This window comes from Ctenocephalides felis, unplaced genomic scaffold, assembly GCF_003426905.1.
Source record: "Ctenocephalides felis isolate EL2017-DRISC unplaced genomic scaffold, ASM342690v1 CF-g0.4_SCAFFOLD_03571, whole genome shotgun sequence".
In the NCBI taxonomy this organism is placed as follows: Eukaryota; Metazoa; Arthropoda; class Insecta; order Siphonaptera; family Pulicidae; genus Ctenocephalides; species Ctenocephalides felis.
In genome coordinates this window covers 33,645,004-33,670,848 of record NW_020539725.1, presented here as the reverse complement: position 1 = coordinate 33,670,848, position 25,845 = coordinate 33,645,004, and the positions used below count along the sequence as shown (strand labels likewise).

The 25,845-nt window shown below is 29.6% G+C and overlaps 1 protein-coding gene across 1 annotated transcript in view; it reads right to left on the bottom strand.

Moving 5' to 3' along the window:
• The window catches only part of LOC113385934 (pyruvate kinase-like), a 30,349-nt gene that overhangs the window by 500 nt on the left and 4,004 nt on the right, over window positions 1-25,845 (bottom strand). Inside the window, exons 5-11 of the mRNA XM_026623755.1 lie at window positions 5,151-5,206; window positions 4,457-4,592; window positions 4,270-4,373; window positions 3,152-3,271; window positions 2,425-2,608; window positions 1,718-1,860; window positions 1,353-1,601 (exon numbers count right to left, since the gene is read on the bottom strand). Coding sequence (XP_026479540.1) covers window positions 1,353-1,601; window positions 1,718-1,860; window positions 2,425-2,608; window positions 3,152-3,271; window positions 4,270-4,373; window positions 4,457-4,592; window positions 5,151-5,206 — 992 coding nt within the window. The remainder of the gene's footprint in view (window positions 1-1,352; window positions 1,602-1,717; window positions 1,861-2,424; window positions 2,609-3,151; window positions 3,272-4,269; window positions 4,374-4,456; window positions 4,593-5,150; window positions 5,207-25,845) is intronic.

The following is a 25,845-nucleotide window of genomic DNA, read 5'->3' as shown; positions in this document are numbered from 1 at the left end:
CTCGCAGACACAAGGCTTGGAGGCCTGATAAATGGAGTACGTACATTAGTCAGGTATGTTGTTTTAACACTATAGTCATACCAAGACTTAATATATACCTAATTCTACCATAGCGGGTCAAATGACCCGACTCTATATTTCATGCTTGAATGTATGAAATATGGATGTTAGGAAGAAAATAAAAATAAAAATTAAATTAATTAAGCAAAAAAGTATGTTGAGCATTTCTATTACAAAAGCAGAAATTTAAAAAAAATTCATAGTTAATCGCATTTTTTACATATAATTGTGTCCATTGTACATTTTCCGCAAACATATTTTTTACATTTACTTAGAGCAAATTTTGTTGGTTTTGTTTTCTTTACAGTATCTTATTTGACAGCATATACAGTCTGTAGTAGACTTAGGCAACGATACTTTCGTATTTGTTTCTTGTTTTGGTTGTTCACGGACTTCTCGAAAATCGGCGCCAAGTTCTTCTGATAGCTTGAGTAAAAAATCTTTTCGCGAGATATTTTCTCCTGTCGTTTGCTTGTACAAAATCCAGTCATTTATGCCAGCTAAATCAAGGATATTGAAAAAAACTTGGAGAGGCCATCTGCAAGACTTGGATTTTTTTTAGTAAATTTCCTCGCCATTTGATCGGTAATGTCTACACCAAATTTGGTTTTATTGTAATATGAAATAGTTTCAGGTAAACGTTTATCATTTTGTTCTTCATCGTCAGTATCTGTTGAATCAGACTCATTTTTATTTTCAACCAATATATCTTCATTTTCAGAAAATTCATCTTCACTAATTTCTGAAAACTCTTTGCCAATATTATTTATATCTTCTAAGAACTTGTAATGTCTTGTTTGCTTCGACATTTTTCTGGGTAAATAATAAAAGGTACTTACCAAGACTTTCAATTTCTGCCACTTTTTCTAACAATAAAAAGCTATTTTCAATCTAAAATTTGATATTTTCTTGAAATTATTCTGAGCTATTTTCGTTGAACTACTTTGCGCAACAGTGTTTAGAAGAATGTGCAACTTACTGACTACAAATATGACTCGACAATCTCATAAATCAAAAAATTCTCTCCCATTGTGGTAGATATCGGTATACAAGAAGGATTATTCAGAATAAACAAAACAAAACAAGAAAAAAAATTGTTTATAACTCTTCTTTAATTACTTAAAAAAAGTCATGAAGTCAAATGTGCAAACGCAATGAAATTATACGTGCATTTTCAATGCAAAAGTTCAAAATGTTAGTATGTTTAGTGTTAAGTATGAATGAGATCTGAACGTAAAAAAAAATATATGCAATTCGTGTTTATAAGTATCATCTATGAATTTATTGTGTACCAGTATGCAACGCCCAAGAACGTATTTTTGCGCCAGGCACACATTTTCTACTGGCATCTCTGTAGCCATGTCGTGCTTGGAGAACATTATAGCATCAGCTTCTTCCAGAATTTCTTCTAAATTTTCTAACCCTTGAAGTGTTTCGATCTTGGCAATCATTTGGATGTACTGACCTTCTTCTCCCAGCTCAGCTCTATACTGTTTTATCTGATCTGCAAATCTTACGCGCTTTACTATTACGAAATCCACCTAAAAATCGTAAAATAAACAAAAATAGTCAAGCATGAGAATCATTTTTATATGAAAATAATTTCAGCTAATTCAATAACTTATTAGTAAGAAAATTCATTCTCAAGAGAACATACTTCATATTTGACCGCAAAGAGTAGATCAAGCTTTGTTTGGTTGGACAATGTAGTTGTTTCAATTGGAACTTCTGGCAAAGTGACCTTGCGATCGTTTCCTAAATTACCACCGGATAGAACTTTGCATGTCATATCAGTAGGGCCTATCGATAAATACAAATAAATTCATTAGCAGAGCATTTGATAATTATTTAAAATATGTTAATTGATACCTATTAGCTACCGATTAAGGCTGAAATAACTTACTCTACTAAAAATTGAAAATTACTCAATGTGAAATTAAAATAGTTTCTAAAATATTTCTATTATTATTCAAATTAAATAAAATTTATTGCTTAACATATCGGGATTACTATAACAGCTTCAAATTATTTACACAATCAGTATCATCTTTGAGTTATATATTGAATGCAGATTCTTGTCTATATTTGTTTTGATGAAAATATGTGTAGTTTGAAGAGTTATTCAAAATTTCAGAGACTGAAAATACAGCAATTTTAAAATAATTTGCGGTGTGGAATTATATTATTATAAAATTATATTTTTTCTAACAAAGTCCATTTTAGAACAATTTGACTAAACTATTGGACCACAAATAAAGTATGTTTCAAATATCAAATTATTCGTACAAATCGAGTGACTTCTGTATTAATTAGCCGGTTTGTAACCTGGTCAAAATTTAGTACTTGACTACTCGAATTTATTACCTATATCCAAAACTCGTAGAATAATTTCGCCATTATCAATCACGATTCGATTGCCAGGTTTAACTGTTTCTCGCAAATGTTCACAACTTAAATAAATCAAGTCACTGCCGCAACTGGCATAAAATGCAGGGTCGCAGGTAATGCGCACCGAGCTACCCTCCTCAATTGGAACTGCGTTCATGTGCTAAAAACAAAAAAAATCAGGACTGTATATTATTTAATAACAAATCTAAAATAGAATTGCTATCCTAGAAGGAGTTACAGTATATACATATATATGAACAAATTTTAATTATAAGAATGAAACTTTTCGGTTAGTTATGAATGGAGGCTAGAACTTCTGTCAAAACGTATGGATTTTTATAAACTTATACATACTAGTTGATGAGTTACTAATATGTATAAGAATGACACATAATTCAGCTTAAATCTAGTTAAGTTTTATATATAAATATAATTGTGCTCAGACCAAAAAGTATTAATCGATGGGCATGGAGAAGAAATGATAACCAAAAACCAGATTTAAAACTATTAACAATATTTCAGTTTAGTAGTTTCGATGCCAAAGTTACAAAACGAGGCAACAACTAATAAAGAATTTCAGTCGTTAATAAGTTTAAGCAAATCAATGAATACCTAAGATCTGCGCGAGGTTAGATTTATCAATAGATTTATAGTATTATAAATGAATTAAATATCTAATTCTTATTTTTAATAAGACGTTTACATTTGCAAGTTGACCCGTTCTGACTTCCGAGCCACGTGGTTCTATTGCGATTCCCAGAGTCATGAGCATCCCTTGCCGCGTACTGTAATTGTTGTTAGACATCCTTAGTGAATTTAATTCCTAAAAAATATAGGAAGAATATAAGTTACAATATGATTCTATCAGGAAGTTATAATATTAACATGCTGATGTATTGGCTTAGATAGATTCGCATTGAAAGAGTTCATTATTGATATAACACAATATTTTTTTCTCCAATTGTCTGCGTCTATTCTTATTCTTATTTGAATTATTCTTAATTAAGAGAATTTGATTATTCTCTTTTGAAAGCAAGCTTTTTGACTAAACGTCTGGATGTAAAATAATTATAAATAATTTTAACATGATACAGTAATTTGAACGAACAATTTCAAATCGAGAGTATGTTATATGATTTCGATAAAATTGAAGATTTAAAATTAGATCCAATCTAATAAATGAATAAATGAATATATTACACCTAAGTCTGTTTTTACACGGAGATTGGTTCCAGAAGAAGCCGTGTAAAAAAAAAACGTGTAAAAAAGACATTAATCTTATACAAAAATGGGTGATTTGTCCTAGTCTCTAACACCTATTAAAATTAGTGAAAAACAAGAATTTTCAAGAACAAGAATTCATGTTTATTTTAATAATAATTCCCCTAAATTAGTGCTATTCACATTTGCTTTGACCAGTAAAAATTGTTTGTACGCACTAAAGGAGAATTTACTTAAATCTTTAAGCTAGTGTTCGCAAACTATCGATACTATCGATGGTTTCAGATTTTTTTCTTTCATAAATACTTTTTTGTGATATGAACATTCTTCGCAAAAATTAAATTTGACAAAAAAATTTAAGTACATAAAATTTCAAATCGTGCTAAATGGAATAAAATCGTGTAAAAAAATTAAAAATATTCAATTTTTAAACCGTGTTATATCAAAACCGTGTACAAAAAGACCGTGTAAAAACAGACTTAGGTGTATTTTATTATTGGTGAACTAAAATTTGATTTTCGTTAATAAAATTTACAAATCTCAGTGTTAGAAAATTTTTAATATAAATTTATTTAATTTAAACCTATTTTAGATTCTTACTTGTCTGTGGTGCTCTAAATCGCCGTGCACCATATTAATCCTAGCTATTGTCATTCCAAGCTCTAACATGGTTTCAATTTGTTGCGGCATTTCAGAGTTGGGACCTTATTAGATTTATAATTAGCAATTAAAATTATCTAAAATGAAAATAAAAATACATAAAAAATATCCCACGAAAATAAATTACCAATAGTGCACATGATTTGAGTAATTCTACTATTTTTAAGATCGCAGTCATATTTCATATTACTCATATGCTCAATATGAGATTGGGCATTTGTAGATTTTATTTGAGACTTTCTAATAGCATCTACTGCAACGTCCTAAAAATGTAATAAATTATTATTATTGTTACAAAATAATGAGAACTATCAGATATATAATATACTACCAGATAACTCAATATGAATGAATTATGTACATAAGGCTAATAAATTAAAATGACAAAAGTATATATTTAAAAATTATGCGTTTACTGGCTTATGCGTTTAATGACTTTTTTACTTATAATGAATCTCCACGGATATCGAATATCATTAAATTATAAATTTTTGAACAAAATTATTGTTTTAACAATGTTATAATATAAATATTATTTTTACTAAAGACAAGTAGTGAAATAAAAGCTGAGATTAAAAGTTAATGGATAAAATTGTAAGATAGAAAAAAAAATCTTATTCAGTATTTTATTTATGTCTATTTGAATGTCTTGATATGTAATATCAAAATATTTGACCAATTCACAGTACAAGTATTTACATTATTTAATGTACCCTCCCGCCGTACATGAATCAGTTTTGAAACTGTTATAATATTAAGTATATTGATTAATTGTTTTTTTATAAAAGTATCAGTTTATTATATTGTGGACGAATTCTTACCCAAGGCAAAATATACTCCTGATCTGCCCATTTCTCCATTTTGAAATTTAGAAAGACTAAAAATTTATAGAAAATCACAAAAGTACAAAATTAGAATTTAAAGTATAAAAAATATAATTTACATGACGGAAAATTCAATTGTTTTCAAAAAATCTAGCTGAGTACTAGTCTATTTAACTTATTTTAATAAGAAATATTTTTTTCCAAGAAAAAGTAGAACGTGTAATTTAAAGCTGGCACATCATCATACCTCGCACAATTTTTTCATATTAACTTAAATAAGCAATCAAATGAGTCAATTATTTTTACAGATCTGGGCAACATCGGATCACAAGTTCTCACAAAATTGGAACTAATAGGCTCTTATAAGTATAATTTTTACTGAAATTTAGTCGGAACCTGTTTTGCAGTTCCTATCTCGATAACAAATTAATATCTCGATAATATATACTTATTGGTAAAAAATAATAAATATTAGTATTCACTCCGTGGGAATTAATGGCACAATAAATGTAGTTCGACGTAAATGTACGCTACTTTGCAAGACAAAATTGATCACCTAAAAGAAGAGTTAGTTCGGCAAACGACAGTAGTATTGTTTTCCTCGCGCCCGGAATTTAAAATACAAGATGAAATAGTGGCGTCGAACGTGTTTTATTAGTCATGGTAAGGGTTATATAAAATATTTAAAAATGAAACTCATACGTAGTTTATTTATAAACATAATTATATGAAGATTTAACTTTATGTTTATGCAAAATACTGACTGAATGAATAACGATTTTATTCTATTGTAGTTGTTTCTCTGAGGAATAAGATGAGAATAATGACAAAGTAGTGGTAGGTGCAAGAGCATCAAAAATGAGTAAACAAATAGAGTGAAAATGTTTTTATTAACTATGGTAGCATTATAATAATTATATTTTTTATCTACTAATTTAAAATTAAAAATTAAGATTGTGGACATATACGGGAGAAAGAAAAAAAAGTGAACTATCAACTTGGACATGTCTAAGATCAGAGCATTGATTGTCCAGTATTATGACTGCTCAACTGAGACGAAGCATGAACACTTTATGCATGTGGGCCATTCTTATGAAATGGAATGGATTTAAGATTGTTTTGGTAAACCCTTTTCTAAATTCTGTAGTTTCATGTTATACACGTAGCTTGTTGAGTCTCCTTACTTACCTCACGTAGTGAACGTTTGTCACTTTGACTTCGGTATCAATGGCAAACGATACAAAATATACGACGTACGAGGCGCGGAAAAAGCCGCGGCGACCCAAAAATACGGATTCGAAAAATTCATATACCAACAAGATCACGTAAAACCATATCCTTCAAATGTTTTGCATTTCACTATAGATTTCAAAATGGTAGTTTTTTGCCCTTCGAAGGTAAAATTAATATTTATTCGACGAAAAAATTGATTCCATCATATATAATATTATATGGTACTTTTTTAAATATTCTATTCTACAATATATTTCTGCAGTTGTTTTTCATCTAATTTTATTATTCAGGAATACTCATAGTAAAGGACAATAAAAACACTTACGTATTATATGAAAGATGACTTCGGTAGGTAGGGAAGGGTACGAGTGTACCATGGTACGAAAGTGACAATTGCCATAACAGCTATACTATACTGATTTTGACATAGGGTCTAAAGGGCGAAAGACATAATATATTTGTTCGAACATTTTCCCATTATCGCATTCGATGTTCTTTAACTTTTTCTTGTATACAATTAGATCACTTTGTTTATTATTTTGCTGTAAGTTGAAAATTAGTTAGTTAATTAACAGCAATTAGTTTTTGCGTAGATAATTTAGCTCAGACATAACGATGATTTGTTTTCAAAAATGTACGTTGGGTACGGTTGTGACATATGGCTTTTATTCGATACTTGATTTGATTTGATTTTTTTTCATTTTGGTCTCAAACTATTCAGATTGACTTCGAATTTTTTGGCGTGTTATATGCTGGTCTTTCTGTCTAGATATTTTGCTCTTGACTTCAAATTATGAATTTGGCGCAAGCATAGAGGTAAATCAACAAGTGCCTTTGTTTAATAATTTCAATATTTGATTGTGTTTTAAAAATACTTGAAATACTTTAGAAGATACTGCATGTTTTACAAATATCGTAAATATTAAACCGCAAATAAGCTTTAACTTTATAGAAGGAACATCTGTTGGATTCTCTCACATTTACATTATGTTTTCATTATAAAAGACTTGAAAGCATCTATGCAGATATGATAAGCAAGCGTTCCTGGTGCTCCCTCGTACTATCGTATAATAATATAAACAAGTTTTGTGCTATGGCTGGACCAAACACAAACGAAACTGCATAACTTTGGATTCTATGAGATTTCTTCTCAATAATTTTGTTTTGGAATAGTTCGGAAGTTGAAAACTTTCAAAAATATCCTAGGAATTTTGAAATATTTCTCAATGCGGATCTTATAGAAGGAACTTTCGAGATGCGTTTTGAAATGCGAGCATTGGATTTTAAAACGATTCGTATTCCGATGTTGGTATTTACACTTACTTCTGAAATGCCCTCAAAGCACTTTGCAAAAGTATCTACAACTCGGTTAACAACTTAGTACAGATTCAATTCAGGAATTTTACATATATTTATATCGGAAGCATTGTGTATAGGTATGTACTTATGTATAAGTTGTGTATCGTTGGAAACATTGTGTTTAGTAATTAGTACAAAAAAGTTTATTCATTCTGTTCTATCCATTTATATTTAATACTCGATTTTATTTTTAAATTTATTTAATCAATTACTGTGCTAACTATAACTTTTATAGGCGGAGAGCTACTGAACCTTTTGAATGACGGTGTACCAAAATCATCTCCTTGCAATTTTTTTCTGCACATTATCATTTAGCAATGCAAACAATGTCAAAATAATCCAAAAATTACTTGTTCCTATTTATTAAGAAGTGCAAAAATCAAACTGCTAGGCGATTTCAACCTGCACAAGTACTTGTCAGGCGAGCTAAAGGGTTCACTTTTATGAGCAGATGTATGCATTAAAATAAACTTTGTTCTATAAGGTTAAGAATTATATATATATATATATATATATATATATGTGTGTGTGTGTGTGTGTGTGTGTTTGTCTAAGCAATTTTAAAACAGTATGTACAATGCCAAGGCGATTCTGTCCAACCTGAGCCCTTACCAGGCGTAGGAAAAGGAAAAGGCGTAACGCGAAAACTGATACCATACGTGTAAATTATATTATGTGAAAATTAAAAAATAAGTTTATGGCCGAAATTGATTTAATTATTTACAATAAATATACATTTTACTTTTCAAATTAAAATTCATCATCAGATATACCGATATACGGTTTATTAAACCATATTATTTTTATAGTTAAAATAACAAATTCTATTTATTTATTGATATCTGAAAGAGTTATTGGTCCCTATGGTATAAGTTTGTTTTATTATACGTATTGCTCTAAATTTTCCACATAAATCAAAATCCATTTGGTCGTTCAACTCGTTGTAATATTCCATTTTGTCGTTTATCTTAGAGACGTTTGTGTTTTGACATATCTTGGCAATAGTTGCGATCGTGTTATGTACGAAGCGGGCGTTAAACGCACTAAAATGTAATCTTCTGTGAATTCCCAAAGCGGAATAAAAATAAAATGACAATAGCCAATCTTGGTCCGCGACCGAAGTTTTAGAGCTTTTCCTCTTTTGAACTTTCGACCATAGAGAATATGCGCATTCTCGCTTGATTGAATCCGCATTACCGATGCTGCTGTTTTGTGTCCATGGCACTTTTATGCAAAATCGAACTTGGAACGGAATCTTGTTGGCTTAGGACAGAATAAGAATGACGATTTTTCGCAGCGGACTTTCGTGCTATTTTATATTAGTAACTTTTATTGGAAACAATAACTTTACAGTCAGCAAAAGCACTCTATTTAACTTTTCGATAGGAAAAGATATTATGTTTTTTTATTGCAGTTATGCAATATATATATATATATATATATATATATATATATATGTATATATATTTGGCCTTGCTTACTCTGAGCATTTAGCCACCTACAACACTTTTATTTATTTACATTCTAATTTTTATATCATTTTCAATCTAAATATGTATTATGTTCTATATTCTCTTTCTTCTTCTTAATTTCTTAAATTTTTGCTCTTTTTTAAATTTCTAATTCTATTTTAACTTCTAGCTTCATTTCATTTTTTTCTACATTCTTCTTTTAATTTCAGCTCAGTTCCAATAATTCTCTTCTTACTCTTAATACAATTCGGCTATTCGAACTCTGTTATTCCTATTTTTCTTAAATTTTATTCGAATTCTACTCAACAACACAATTTTTATTTGATTTCAAATTAACTATACATAGTTTTTTCTTATATTCTAAGTTAATGACAGAAGATCCCTGTCGTGTAAATGGAAACACTTTTATGACCACCAGTGAGCTATGCTTGCCACACACACACACACACACATATATATATATATATATATATATATAATTTAAATTTCTAGTACAATTGTATCTTGTTCACTCCGGATAATTAAGTTGAATTTTGCCAATATCAAGAAGTATAAATACGTGCTAGTTTTTTTAAAAAAAATACAAGGGTAAATTATGTTCTGATAAAAAACAATATTGTTTTCCAAAATTGTTTATTTATTTTCCAATAGAATTCTAGCGTCCTCCATAAAATTATATTAAAAAGAATAAACAATGAACCGAAACAAACCGGCTTGCTTTTTCTAACCGTGAACCGGAGTCCGGAACAAACATGAGAACCGGTTCTTTAATTTTAGTGTTCCGGTAAAAAAAAATAGCACAACACCGCTGATTGACAATCATAAATCACAAATATCAAGTTATTGTGATAATTTTAATCGCAATTTTTGGTATTAACTTACAAATTAATTATGTATTAATTAATCAATCACTCGTATGTATCTGATTTTTACATTTATTAGAACAATGAATTAATTAGAACAATGTATTTTTTGTATATATAGAAAAAATATTGTCAAATTTAATTTTAAATTTATCTATTGTAAATTTCGTACATTTGTGTTTCAACATACAATTTTGTTACCATCTGCGAAATCCAAGTAATAAAATTATAGCATTACCATTTTTTATCTTTTCTGAAAAGAAATTTATTACGGCGTCGACACATTTTGCAAGAAAAGCACAGATGTTCATAAATAAATTATGCACAATAATATATATTGTCGCAGAAAACCGACACAAATATTCTCATACATTTTTCATAAATTTGTGTTGGGCGTTATGTATCACAAGATGTCGTACCTACCTATATCTCCGAACGGAATAAATAAGAAAAACGAACACAAAACGGTTTTTATCAGGATAAACGGTGTCACAGGAATACAAATCGAAAACATTCGAAAATCTATCATTTATATTTAGAAACAGAACGCCCTCTCAAATACATAAGATTTATAGCCGATAGCTAAAATGCCTTCGCGTTACATCATTCTATTGAATCTGTGGACCGCCACACTAAACACTTTTATATTTTATTTAAATAGCAAATTCAATTATTTTGTTACATATCGTATATTTATATCCAGTTAAATGCAAATATGGAATGTTCTTTCCGATGACAGGTTATGAGAATCTTCACCACAAAGTAAGAGTTTTGATATAAAAAAATGCTATTTGCCTTGGGAATGTGATATATTAAGTTCAAATATTCCAGCTTCAAATTTTAATTAAATAATAAATGCTAATCAAATTGGACATCAATTTCGATCAGACTTCTGAACTTTGCCCAGATGAACAGAATTTTTGTTAGTTACACAGCAATATGCCACAAATAATATGTGATTCAAATACATTCTGTAAATGATGTGTTTACATAATTCAACTTTTGAAGTATAAAGTAGGTCTTTATTAATATATATTGCATGAGAGCAAATATCAAATGATTCAATTACATAATTACATTATTTGATTAACTGCAAATAATTCCTTTAATTAGCATAACAACTAAAAATCAGCAAATTATTTCTATCATGTGATCAATTCTGTGCATTGTTAAACAAATATCAAACATATTGAGGTCAATATAATTTACATGCGTTTATATATCACATGCAATTTGCTTGTATAAATTATGTGAAACAATTCCCATCCATCATTGAATTATCGAGAACTGTTGTTTTCGGTATATGTAATCCGCGAATATAATGCGATTGAGTAATTATAAAATACAAAATTTACAATGGCACTGTGCAGAACTCGTAAAGCATACAAAATTCTGCAAATTTGTGTATATAACTTAATTTATGTTGAGCGTTAAATATGCAAATGATTTAATCATTTGATTTAGCGCTGCCGACAAACGTGACAGGTGTGATAATTAAACTAGGCATTAATTAGAAAATTTACTATTTAAATATACTGGAATTTTAAATTAATAATAATAAAGCAAAAAACTCAAAAGGTATTACTTTAACATAATATTTAAAAGAATATGCAGCAACGTAGTGTACAGGACTAACAGTAGAGTGAATTCTGAATTCTGATAGGGAAAAGACCTCAGCCGGGACTCCTACTTTATCAGGGATCTTTCTCTGACATCTAGCGTTGAAAATAGAGGATTTAAGAAGCCAATTGAGTCGTATGATTCATCAATGTTTTGAATTTCTTTCCGAGTTTGCAATAATTTATAGATATAATCCGACTTAAAGTCAATTTCTGAACAGTTCGTGTTATGATTTCAACGGGAAATCAATAAAGTTATAATAAGTGAGTCAGTAATGTCACTGTCAAATTACTGGCAGCGTGCAGTGATGAAATAATAGTCCTCAGAATGCGACGAAAATGTTATAAAGTGTATAAATAATAAATGTGTGAGTAGTCAAACAATTTTTGTAATGTTTTTGTCTGAGTATTTTTTTAATAATTAATATAAAATGTGCTTTTAAGATTTTGTTTGTAGTTTATTCGGTACCGAAGAGTTTTTTTTTAATTATCCTAATGATTTAATAAATTACGTTAAATCAACAAAAATTACCACAATGAATTAGTTTTGAAAAAAAAAATTTTTTTTTCGTTTTTTATTTTATATATTTATGCGGATTAAAAACGTTCACGACTACGACCCACTTCACAAAACTTATGAAAAATATTAATTGATCGATTGAAATATTTAAATAGTTGACAAATTTTTATTAATTTTTTGTGACATTATTATTAACTTCCCGTAGGGTAAGTTATTGTAATGGGCCGAAAATCGGAATTGAAAATTTTTACATTTCTCGACGTTTGAAGGTTTCTGAACGTTTTGGCATACCTCAGAAAAAATGGATGTGTGTGTGTGTGTGTATGTATGTATGGATACATGTAGCGGGTTGCCAACACGCATCGCGGCTTGTCAACACGCATCACATGTTACTGGACAGATTGGCCCATATAGTGACAGCACTGAGAAAAACAAAAGGAAATTCAAGTGTCAGATCGTATTTGGTTTTTGTTTCTCCCTAGTCGAATTTGCCTAAAATGTATAATTCTTGAAACCTTTCTTTTCCATTATAAATAAGAAAATACCAATAACGTGTTATTAATGATCAGTATGACAACACATAGTGTCGTGGATATTAATCATATATAAAATAAACGAAATATAAATAATATTTTATGAAATTTATTATTACTGCATTTTGGTATTAATTACGGAGCACCACTACGTCCATATTTTGGTGACCCCGAGAGTGAACAAGTAACACACATTTCGCAAGAAGGTAAGAAGATCAAGTCATTTTTAGAAGTAACAAAATAAATTGAAGTCTCAAGAATAATCAAGAAAAGAATTTTTAAAAATATAAATAATTATTATAAATGGCTCACAACTGCCATAACTCGCATTCTAAGCATACAATTGAGACTCCGACCACGAGAGAGCACTTCAAGATAAACAACAACACGTGCTCAATAAATCACTTATTATCCTGGTAAATAAGTCGATTATAAGCACCATGGCAACAGACAGGGAACATCAAACCAATTTGGCAACCGCCATATATAATCAACCGCTAACTCACCAGCGAAGGGCCACATACACTCAACCGCTAACTCACCAGCGAAGGGCCACATACAATCAACCGCTAACTCACCAGCGAAGGGCCACATACAATCAACCGCTAACTCACCAGCGAAGGGCCACATACAATCAACGGCTAACTCACCAGCGAAGGGCCACATACACTCAACCGCTAACTCACCAGCGAAGTGTCAAATATACTCAGCCGCTAACTCACCAGCGAAGGGCCACATCTACTCAACCGCTAACTCACCAGCGAAGGGCCACGTAAGCAATCAACAAACTCAACAAGCCAACACGGCATTCAAAACGGCCACGGCCACAAACAAATAAAATTTATCACACAATCTCAACCAAAAGAAATTTACAAGGAAGTTCAAGAATGGCAGTCAGAGATGCGAAACAATCTTTTTCATTAGGGCGGAGTGATGTAGCGGGTTGCCAACACGCATCGCGGCTTGTCAACACGCATCACATGTTACTGGACAGATTGGCCCATATAGTGACAGCACTGAGAAAAACAAAAGGAAATTCAAGTGTCAGATCGTATTTGGTTTTTGTTTCTCCCTAGTCGAACTTGCCAAAATGTATAATTTTCAAAACCTTTCTTTTCTATTATAAATAAGAAAATACCAATAACGTTTTATTAATGATCAGTATGGCAACACATAGTGTCGTGGATATTAATCATATATAAAATAAACGAAATATAAATAATATTTTATGAAATTTATCATTGTCTATCATTTTGGTATTTAATATGGACCACACCTCCATATACAAATTTCCAGTCACGTTTTCGGGCGGACGGATCAACCGATTTGAATGGTTCAAAAAGCATTCGATTCCTATTCATAGGGAAAAGAGCTGATTAGTTTTTGGCAAAGGCAGGTCCAGCCGTTTCGGAGATACGGAGCAAAGAGTGCAGAAAATAGAAATCGAATTTTTGAGAGAACGGAGTACCCGATTTGAATGATCTAAAAAACATTAGATCATTCAAAACAGGGAGAAGTGTTTATTAGTTTTTGGCAAAGGCAGGCCCAGCCATTTTGAAGATACGGAGCTAAATATGTAAAAAATGGCAGTTTTTGAGAGAACTAAGCGTCCGATTTAAATGATTCAAAGAACTTTCTGCTCGTCTTAACAAAATAATTGATTTTGGAAAAAAAAATTTTGATCCATTTTTTTTTTTTTTATTTTTTTGTATATCGAAAATATTTCAGATTTTATTTTTAATTCTGACTATAGGTCTAATATACTTTACAAATAATTTCAACTCTGCAATTCAGTTTATATAATTCTTATAAATATTAGACAATGTTACAATATTTATAATAATCTATTTGAAAACATTCAGTATTCCTCGAACATTTCGTTACGGTACGGGAAGTTCCAGCAATTTGCCTTAAGGCACGATGTCATAATAGCCTCAAGACAGAATTCCACTTACAGCTAGTTATATTTTATTCTGAAAAACTCTAAAAAGTTATTGATACTTTTAATGTGCATTATTATTTTTATTTTGGTATGTAAAATGCAATTAATTTGTCAATTTTAATTTTTCTATCGAATTAATTACAATATATTTACTAATACTAAATTTAAAAATAATATCTTCAGTTTTATAAGTACAGGCCCCATAGAATTTTCTGTATGACTAGCAGAGTAATAGTCGTCGCGCCCGCATATGTGCGGTCCTAAATTGGACAATTAAGCTTAAGTCAATTATCTACAACGCACTTCGTAACGATTCTCTATAGAACAAAGCACGTCAAATGCGAGTTTTCGGATTCTCCGACTCTGTATAAAAAATTCGAACGGATTCAATATATTCCCTGGCTGCCAGCCGCTTGGAAAAATATTGCGGCAATTATCCTTAATTAAGCCGAGTGAAATTTTACAACGTTTAGTCTTTGTGTTCGCATTATTCGTTGAGCTCAATTGTAATCATTATGTTTAATTATGATAAAAAGTTTGTTTACATACCTCGTTATTTAATTATAAATGAAAATGAAATGATATTCTGAATTATAAAATCTGTTAATATAATTGCGTGAAAAAATCAAAGCGTTTTTCAGCTTTTTACGTTTAATGAACACGACAAAATACTATTGTCGTATTTTATTTTATATTATTTAACCGCTCGCAATTAATGTATCACGCTTCCCCAAACCCAAAATTTTACATACATGTTTATAATCATACTTGTTTATCTATGCATATTAAAATATTTTTGTTTAATTGTAGAATCCAGTTGTTGAGTCACTGGTTCATAAAATTTATTTTTATTATTTATCACGTACAAAAAATAAAAAAAATTTCAACTTATTGTATTATATTATATACTAACATATTTTATTTAATTTTTGAGGATTAAGAAATTAAACGGATTTTTTCATTAAATAAAAAGCACTTTAATTGAAAAAGATAATTTTAATAAACATCATTGAATTTTGACTTGATACAACGTATTTCTAATAATTATAATTTAATACCAAAATTGTACAAAAGTAATTAAATTTACAAAGTATAGTTATATCAATGTTTTCTGGTAGCTGATGCTCAAATATGTGAATTCACATAAATTTACAATATTTTGATATCGAGATCCATCTTTGATACTCATTATATGAATATGATAATAAAGCACTCCATTGTCGGTCAATTTTAAAAATAATTTTAATTTTTTGTATTAATTGAAACAGTTTACATTGTGGAAATATAAGTGATAAGAAGAAAACTTAACAAATATTAAATACAACTGGGAAAAATGTTATCACTTGTATACCTGGTAATGCCTTATAAACATATGACTTCTTTTGCCTTGGTATAATTCGACTTGAAGAAAAAAAAACTATGTTAATGATAATTTGAAGTGGTATAGGTATATATATATATATATATATATATATATATATATATATATATATATATAGTTACGATCTCAAACTCAATAGACTTGTATTTTTAAATAAAATAAACAAAAACAGCATTGTGTAATCGTATCGCAAATCCTCAAATATCTCGATTATGAAGAAATGTAGGCTCGTGGGCAAGTGAGTAGAACGACTGGAGAACATCAAGCTGATATCAAGCAGTAGTGACAACGGTTTTCACAATGAAATATAGATAGCAATATATATTTATTGGAAGTGACAGTAGCTTCAATCTGGCATTGCTGCATCAATAACTATTCGTTATATTACAGAAGTTGTAATAATGATTCATCACAAAGAGATGGGACAACCAATTGAGTTGTCATCTGTAGAACCGACTAGTGTTAAGTCAAATCAACACAACAGCTTATAGAACTCTTAAGTTCTGATTGCTGTTCAGAAATAATTAAAAAATGAAAAAATGGACTTCGGTTAATTAAAAAAAAAGATGAATTACTTTATTTATTAATAACAGATGATGAATTTTGTTATACATAAAAAAATTACAGTATAATCTCACTTAATTTCAATTCGATTGTATTTTTTTACTACTTCACTAAATTAAGTCCTAATTAAATGTATTGTCGAAGCGTCACACGAGGCATCACTAGTTTTTTCGGTTGTCGGTTGTAGCTCAGATCATTAGCCCGAGTTAGTGTTTTTGACCTGGTTTTTAGTTTAGTTTCTTCCTGAAATGTTGGGTTTTACGCCTTGGAGCATCCGCGTAGCCTTGTAACAGGGCGTTCCGGACGTTTTGCTTTTGCTTTCTCTCTTCGGGAGAGTTTTACGATATGAAAAGGGCGTCACCTGAGCCCGTTAGCGTCTCGCATCATTGACACACAACTCTTTATATCAAGGGGCGTGTTTGAGTTCGAGTACTTTGCAATGCACTCAACGCAGCTATTCCAACCATGCTGCTACAAAATTATTACATGTTGTTCTCGTACTGCACTTCGAAAGCTGGGTCATACTATAAAAAGTTTTTGTAGTGTAAGATAAGATAGGTAAATTAAGCCAATATTCTGATTCTAAAGTTGATATTCGTACTTACATATTTATGTTTGTAATATAAGTTTTATTTCTAGGTGGAAAATAATAAAATGTAGTTTTCTCTGTAAAACAAATGTTACAGCACAAAATCCTCTGGGTTTATGACATATCTTGTTTGATGCTTCGTCAGTTGATGTCGATGCATGTCGTACAAGTATAGTAATAGTAAGATAAGTAAAAATGCAAGTTTCTTTTCAATATTTACCTATATTTAACTAAAATTTTATAATTTAATATTAGTATTGGTTATTACAGATAAAATATCGAATGCGTAAAGCTTATTGAAAATGTTATTTAGCATTTAAAATTTTACTTTGTACGCATTATCTAAATAGTGTGCAATTTCAATGAATATTTCGATAGACGTTTAATAAACACTTTGGCATTGAATTATAAAATTTTGTACATAGTTGTAATTTTACATTCAAAAATTTATTAATCATTATCAAAAATAGTACCCAATTTCTAATGAATTATTTGTATGATTTTTTATTAACTTCCCGTAGGGTAAGTTATTGTAATGGGCCGAAAATCGAAATTGAAAATTTTTACATTTCGTTTTGAAGGTTTCTGAACATTTTGGCATACCTCAGAAAAAATGGATGTGTGTGTGTGTGTATGGATACAAATTTCCAATCACGTTTTCGGGCGCACGGATCAACCGATTTGAATGGTTCAAAAAACATTCGATTCCTATTGATAGGGAAAAGAGCTGATTAGTTTGTGGCAAAGGCAGGTCCAGCCGTTTCAGAGATACGGAGCAAAGAGTGCAGGAAATAGAAATCGAGTTTTTGAGAGAACGGTGTATCTGATTTGGATGATCTAAAAAAACATTTAATTAGTAATGATTGGGAGAAGTGCTTATTAGGTTTTGGCAAAGGCAGGCCCAGCCATTTCGAAGATACGGAGCTAAGAATGTAAAAAGTGGCAGTTTTTGAGAGAACTAAGCGTCCGATTTGAATGATTCAAAGAACTTTCTGCTTGTCTTAACATAATAATTGATTTTGGAAAAAAAAATGTTTCAATTTTTTTTTTCAAAAAAAAATTTTTTTGTATATCGAAAATAATTCAGATTTTATTTTTAATTCTGACTATATTTCTAATATACTTAAGCAATATACTTAAATAATTTCAATTTCAATTTCAGTTCCAGCAATTTGCCTTAAGGCACGATGCCATACACCATACAATACTAGAAAAGCGTAAAAAATTATATTCTAAGACTGGTCTAACTTAAACATTTGCATATATAGATTAATTCTTCAATTTGAGCTATTTATTATATTTGCTAATCACTTTGTTATTCTGGCAATTAGAACTTTATGCCATAAAATTTGTATTAGCCTAATTTTGAATATTTGGGATAGTCAACTTTATTAAATATTAAAATCAGCTTTGACAATAGATAATTATCAATATAAATTAATGACATACATTTAAACTGTCCATACAAGTTTTTCTTATTATGAATATGGATGAAACATGATTTATCGAACTTGAAATTTATTTTAGATTTATTTTACATTAATTTTTGAACAAATTTAATATATGACCAATGTGCTGTGCTATAAAACAGGACGCTGTCATATAAAAATTAAAATACTAAATTATATATTAAAAAACAAAAATACACATTAGCATATTTTTGTTGGTTTCAACATTACCTATTTTAGTGATTTTTTACTTACTTACATTTCATTAGCAATCATTAATTTCATTAAAAAAAATAAGCATTAATGCCTAATGAAGTCTTACTTATCTTACAGTGTTCTTATATAACGAATTTGCTTTTTATTCTATTCAATTTCTATTCTATTAAAATGTTTGTGAATTTACACTAATTTCATCAAACTCAAAGTATGAGATAATGTTTCATTTGATTATTTTAAAAAATGTGAATTTTGTAAAATGAGTTCTAGTTTTGTAATTTTAGTCAACTAAGCTGTTGCTTATTAAACTTAATATTATTGAATGAATATTTGGTGGTAAAATTTTAATGTACATGACTAAAATCGATTTTTACAAAATTCTATGGATTGCATTATAACGAACATTTTCCCTCATGCTCTGTATGGTAATGGTGGCTTCTTCTGTTGTTTATTTAAAGTCCTCAACTTGACATCAATAGTGAGCAGGTCGCTCTCGCACGAACGGGCATTCCCTAAATGACACCTCGGCAATGTAATAGTTCGCTCTTGTTTTTGCGTTATGTCGGAAAACTGGCGTAGATACAAAAACTATAAGCGGAGACTTTTTATGTCACTTTTTGTTAAAGAAAAAACTTCACATTAAGAGCAAAGTTATAAAGTTACTTTTTTGCCATCGTAGATTCTGACGTACCTTCATAAATTTATTATTTCGTGGTTACCGTAAGCACGGTATTTGTGACAGCAAATTTTTCTTTTTCTTAAAGTTTTTGGACAGATTTGTTATCATTTATAAGTTGAAGTTTCATAATTGACGTTGATACGTATTATTGATAAACAGGCCAATGATGAAATTTTGTCATATTTATGTTATATATGTTTCTTAAACCAACTCTATTACAACAATGAAAAGTAAACAACTTTAATCAATTTCTATATACCTACTAAAAAGGTAATATAAAATTGAATTATCTTGACGCAAACTCAATATTAAAGTATAAAATAAAATAAGCAAATGTGTCTTAGACTGTTCGGACTTCTTTTTGTTTTATTATATTGGCCATGAAGGTGACAACCTTCAGGGCATTAAGCTTTACACGGAATGGTTGCTACCCCTGGTAGAGGGGGTAGCGGAGTGTTTTAATTGAACTAGTTGTTCACTTCTGAAAGTAAAGTCCGCGAAACAACACGTATAATAAATAACCAATAAATAAATCTTCTTCAATTATAACTGCAACAAATACATAATATACAAACAAATCAGTGTTTAATACAGTCCACAGCTACAAGGGTTAAATTATAACCCAACAACCTGAGTATCGAAGGAGAGTTTTAATACATTTTATAACTACGTAACTTAAATACATAGACAATAACGGACAAATTCAGATTTGCTGATGCTAACTATAAAATTAAGCTAGTGATGCAAACTGACTTCATTTCACACAATATTCACTGTCAATATAATAACTAATATTACAGAAAAAGTTTTTATTGCATAGTGTATTACTTTAATTATACATCAAATTCTTATTCAAAAATTTTGAAATATAAATCTTTTTCAAAAAAAAAATAGTCGTGTTTGTATAGTGACACAGAAAGATATTATCACAATTCAGATAATTATAAACGGGACTTCTACTATTGTAGTATTTTTAATTAGATTTTTTTAAAAACAAAATAACATTTAGAAAGAAATTATAATGTTATATAATTACTCTTTCACTTTGTATTTGAAACGCGGAGTTTGATAAAGAAATGAACTTATATGAATATGTAGCAAAAGGAGTTGGTTTTGGAGACATGTACAATAAAAGTCAATACAATGACATGATATCTAATTTTGTAAATGTTCATTTTTAAACGCAGTTATGTACATTTATATTTAATAAATAAACTCGAACAAATATGTAAACGCCATGTTGTATAAATTCATTATGTGAGTCTATCCGTATTTCCGCGAAAACGGTCTGTTCAAATCTGTGTTTTTCTAGTTGAATATTACCTTCAAATATTAAAATTAATTTAGCCTAAAATTTAAGTCCAGTATTGCAACATTTAAATGGGGACAGAAAATAAAATCTGTCCTCAAGCAATTATGTCCTGAAATTAAATCGAGCTCTTTAAAGCACTTTCTTCAAGACAATTACAAAACACTCATTCTGCATCTTGCAAAACCTTAAACTTAACAAGCAAACAACTCGCTGACATGTAACAACAAGAGGGAGGGCGCAAAAGAAGTTCGACGCACGCCGAAAATTTTATCTACTCAAGGGGAATAAAATTAACGCCGGCCAAAACTTCCATACCGCACCCGAAAAACTTTTTCTCTCGTGCCCACATAACGCCTATGTCCGCCCCTACATTTCGATTCTCAAACGGAAAATATTCTATAGAAAGGTAAAGTTATTCATAAATTTATTAATGTCGCTATTTTTGAAGAAAATATATGTTTGATAAAAAAACATTATTATTACACTGTTAAGTGGTGAAGTGGTGACTTATAACAAAATATTTTTTTTAACCCTCTGTCGGTCGGAATGGTCTGGCTAGACTTTTTCCATTTCAATTAAAAAAAAAACTTTTAGTAATCCTATCGATTTAAAATTTCTGGACTTTTCCTAAAATTTCTTTAGCTGTCGATCAATGAAAAAATCAGGACGAAAAAATGTTTGGTCCAGCCAGACCACTCCGACCGTTCGAAGGTAAATAAATATCCGACGACGGAGGGTTAAACATGAACATGAGCATATTCCAATATTTGAAATATATAGAAAATAGGCTTAATATGTTTAATTTTTAGAGATTGAATATAGTTATTTTTTGAGTGCAATTCAAGTTTCTCGAAGAATAATTCTTACATTGCTAAGGGGTGATGCGGAATTCTTTTTGGTAACCCCAGAACGAATAAAAATTTTAGAAATAAAATAATAAAAACAATATTATAGGAGACTATGACACCAATCAGTATAATCGTAACGATTTTATTATAAATCTAGGACTTTCGAGAAAGTTCTAAACACAAAGTAGAGGTCAACTGTACACTATTATCTAGATATGATATATATATTCAATTAGAAAAATATTTTTTATATTTTCATAATAGAAAATATTTTAATAATATGCTTAAAATGAAAATATATTTTGCTGATTCATCATTTCATCCTTATCATTATAAATAATAGTAAACAAAGATTAATTTTTTTAATACAATATATAATCGTATCACACAAACATCTATAGATCTAATTTATTCCAAGAAATACTTTTCAATTTGATTTTTTTTCTACTCTATATGCAGGATTAAAACGGACAGCTAGGGAGCAAACTGATCCAGTGTTTTAATTTCAATTTTAAAAGAATTTCAATTACATCAAAATGCAAATTTCCTATTTTATTCACTATTTTTTATTGTTTACACTTTTGCTAGTGTAAAGGTTTAGTTGGTTCTTATTACCCCACCCAAAACTGTATATTTCAAATATTCCAAAAACTGTTAAATCTAACTAAGAAATAATAATTTATCTTATATAACAATTAAACAACGTATACTTGAAATCATAATCAGGTATGAAACACTAGTTAAAAGAGCTCAAATGCAATGAAACTACCAACGAAAGCATGCTTTTATGGTTATGAATAAGGATATATAGTCGTAAGAATTAAGATGGTGGTTGGTTAGTAACCATCGAAAAAATTCTATTCTTCACTTGTTTTTGAGATAATGGAGGTGGATATATCTATATTAGGGTGGTCTCCAAATTGATAAAAAAAATCCTTTATAAGTTTTAGCTCTTAGTATCTTATTGTCTTTTAGATAGTGCGCAATTCAATCAAAGTTTTGTATGGAAATAGCATGAAAAAAATTTCAAAAATTTTAAAAATGTTTTTTAGATATAAAGCAGCAAACAAATGAATGAGTTTTATTCAAAATTCGACGTTCTACAAAACAAATTATGGAAATCCTGTTTTGCGGAGCGTCGAATTTTCAATAAAAGATGACATGAACTGTCACTTTCAATTCATTTGTCGCTAAGTTATACCTAAAAAACATTTTTAAAATTTTCAAAATTGTTTCTAGGCTATTTCCTCACAAAGCTATTTCTTTTGATTGAATTGCACACTATCTAAATGTTAATATTAAGAGCAAAAATTTTAGAGAATTTTTTTTATCAATTTAGAAGCATATAAGCCTCTGGGAGCAATAAAATTCGAAAATGTCCATATTAAGGATCACCATAATATATATGTAATATACTATATACATGTATTTTAGCACAATATGGTAAATATACATATGTTACTAATTTAATCAATTGGTTAATCAGGTGGTGGTTCATTATATACATATATTTGTATAACTTTTATGTTATATTATAGCACATAGTATTTTGAGTTTTGATGCTCTAATTTATGAGTAGCAATTTAAAAATGATCATGGAGAGTAGTGTGGGAACATTATCTATCCGTCAGTATGGGAACCACTGTATTATCCCTGTGATGGCTACGCTGGTAGCGTCTTCTTGTCTGCGGTTCGATACAGGCTTTTAATTAATGATACACGTAGCATTGTATCTGAGAGGGGAATGCCGGCCAACCCGAATAATTTACTGCGAATTTATTCATTCATTAAACGATTGATTTGTTCCAAACCACATCCTAGTGGCAAATGTATATCAGACCATTCGTTCATTGGAGAAAAACACGCAAATGTAGATTTTGTATATGAGAGAAGATAATTACAAAATCGCTGTTTCGTGCTGGTCTAATTATGCGCCTTATGATTTTCTGCGGAAATTAATGCAGTTATGAAAATGATATTTTGAATTAAATTAATATGAAAAAAGCGTGTCGAGATATTTTTGGTTGTTATAAAGGTAATTTGCAATTTCATAATTAACTTTTAAATATATATATATATATATATATATATATATATATAATTAAATGAAGGAAATGCTATATTATTTTGAGATAACTTTAATTAATTCTGAAAACTTGGTCGTCAGCAAATGGTCGTGATATTAAAAAAATCTACTAACTAATCTACTAAAAGTTACAAATTAAAATCAATCCACAAGCATTAATATTGCTAAACGGTTATTTAAATTACAAAACCATAAATGATATTGTAATTATGTTACGAGTCATGTAATTTTTTAAAACTCTCCTTCGATAATTCAGGTTGTTGGGTTATAATTTAACCCTTGTAGCTGTGGACTGTATTAAACACTGATCTGTTTGTATATTATGTATTTGTTGCAGTTCTTATTAGAATGACTGATTTGTCACTAAGTTATAATGAAATAAAATATATTTATATATTTATAATACATGTTGTTAAGCGGACTTTACTTTTTGAAGTAAACAATTAGTACTATCAAAACACTCCGCTACCCCTTCTACCAGGGGTATGAACCATTCCGTGTAAAGCTCAATGCCATGAAGGTGACAACCAATATTATAAAACGAAAACACGTCCGAACAAATATTGAGACAGAAACTAAACAAACATAAAACAATATCACATTGTGAACAGGACATAAATCCAACAAATCGTAAAACTAATACATTAACATTGATCTTGCTTTAATATGTTATGAACAATATTTTGAGTGTTTTATTTAATGTTTTTGGCTCGTTAATAGATTAGATTAAATGATTACTGTATCTACTCCTAACTCTATTCCTTTATTTCGCATTTTTTCAATCGATTCTATAATTTGAACAATAATCTATTATATAAAAATAAGTCGGGTTTTCCTTCCTGAAGTTATAACTCCAGAACGCAGGAACCGATTTCGATGATTTTGCATTCGTTGGAATGGTCTCGGGCTTCCGTGAGGTTTATAGCAAAGAAAATTGAAGAAAAATTTCAACAGAAAAGCGGAAAAATCTTTTTCACATACAGCGTCATCTCTGATACTTAGCATGTACTACAAACCAATATTTTGAGTAAATGGTGCCGGTAGATACATTGTTTGACAGCTACTCATTTTCATTTCAAATATAAACAAAAAAAAAATTCATCATCTTTCTCACGAACCATCTGGTGGCGAAACGGAGTTCGCCGGTTTGCTAGTTTTTAAATAAAATTTTAGTTTCTTGCAAAAATGTAAATATAAATTAAGAAATACTTAGTATATATTATTATACTGCAAAGTATCCATCACGATTTAATTTTATATTATTATCTGCTCAAATAAAATGTCTTTCATTAAATCATACTAGTTCCAATCCTATACATGGTTCACGTCCATAGAAACGTCGGAATGCTCGGCTTAGACGATCAGAATATTATTAATATCTGTAAGTCCATTTGTAAATGAGATCTTGACATTCCGGCTGCGTTAGCTGGATTTCCGCAGAGATTGCTAATCGGATCCAGCGGCGGATGCTTCGTCTTGCATGACTTGAGACTGACTCGGATATTCGATCTAAGCTTTGTTACGCAACTGTCTTATAAGGCGACGGTTCAGTGATATAAGCCTAATAATATTAACTTGCAATAAAAATATTCATTACACTGCATTAAAAGATGTAATCTTTTAAGGCTTTATATTGTGTGTAGATTTATTTTATTGTTATATTAAACTAGTGGTGCATGGCATCGTGTCTTAAGGCAAATTGCTGACACTGTCCGTACCAAAGTTTAATTTTTTTCCAAGATTTTGATTTTTTTTTCAAAGCAATTTTGCGAAGCTGTTTTACAGGCGAAATATGGAAGATAATAATAGACGAAGCACATAAGTGCCAAGTCGCTGTTGAAAATTATAAATCTTGGTACTGCACTCATAGAAATGTGAACAAAATTTGTACTTATTATTAAAATCACCATGAAATATCTGACAATTTCATGTGCATATATCAAATGATAATTTTTAACGGCCAAATGGCAATTTTTTTTAAAGTTTTTTCATAGGATCTGCAATACTACTAAATCTGTCTTTCTAAAC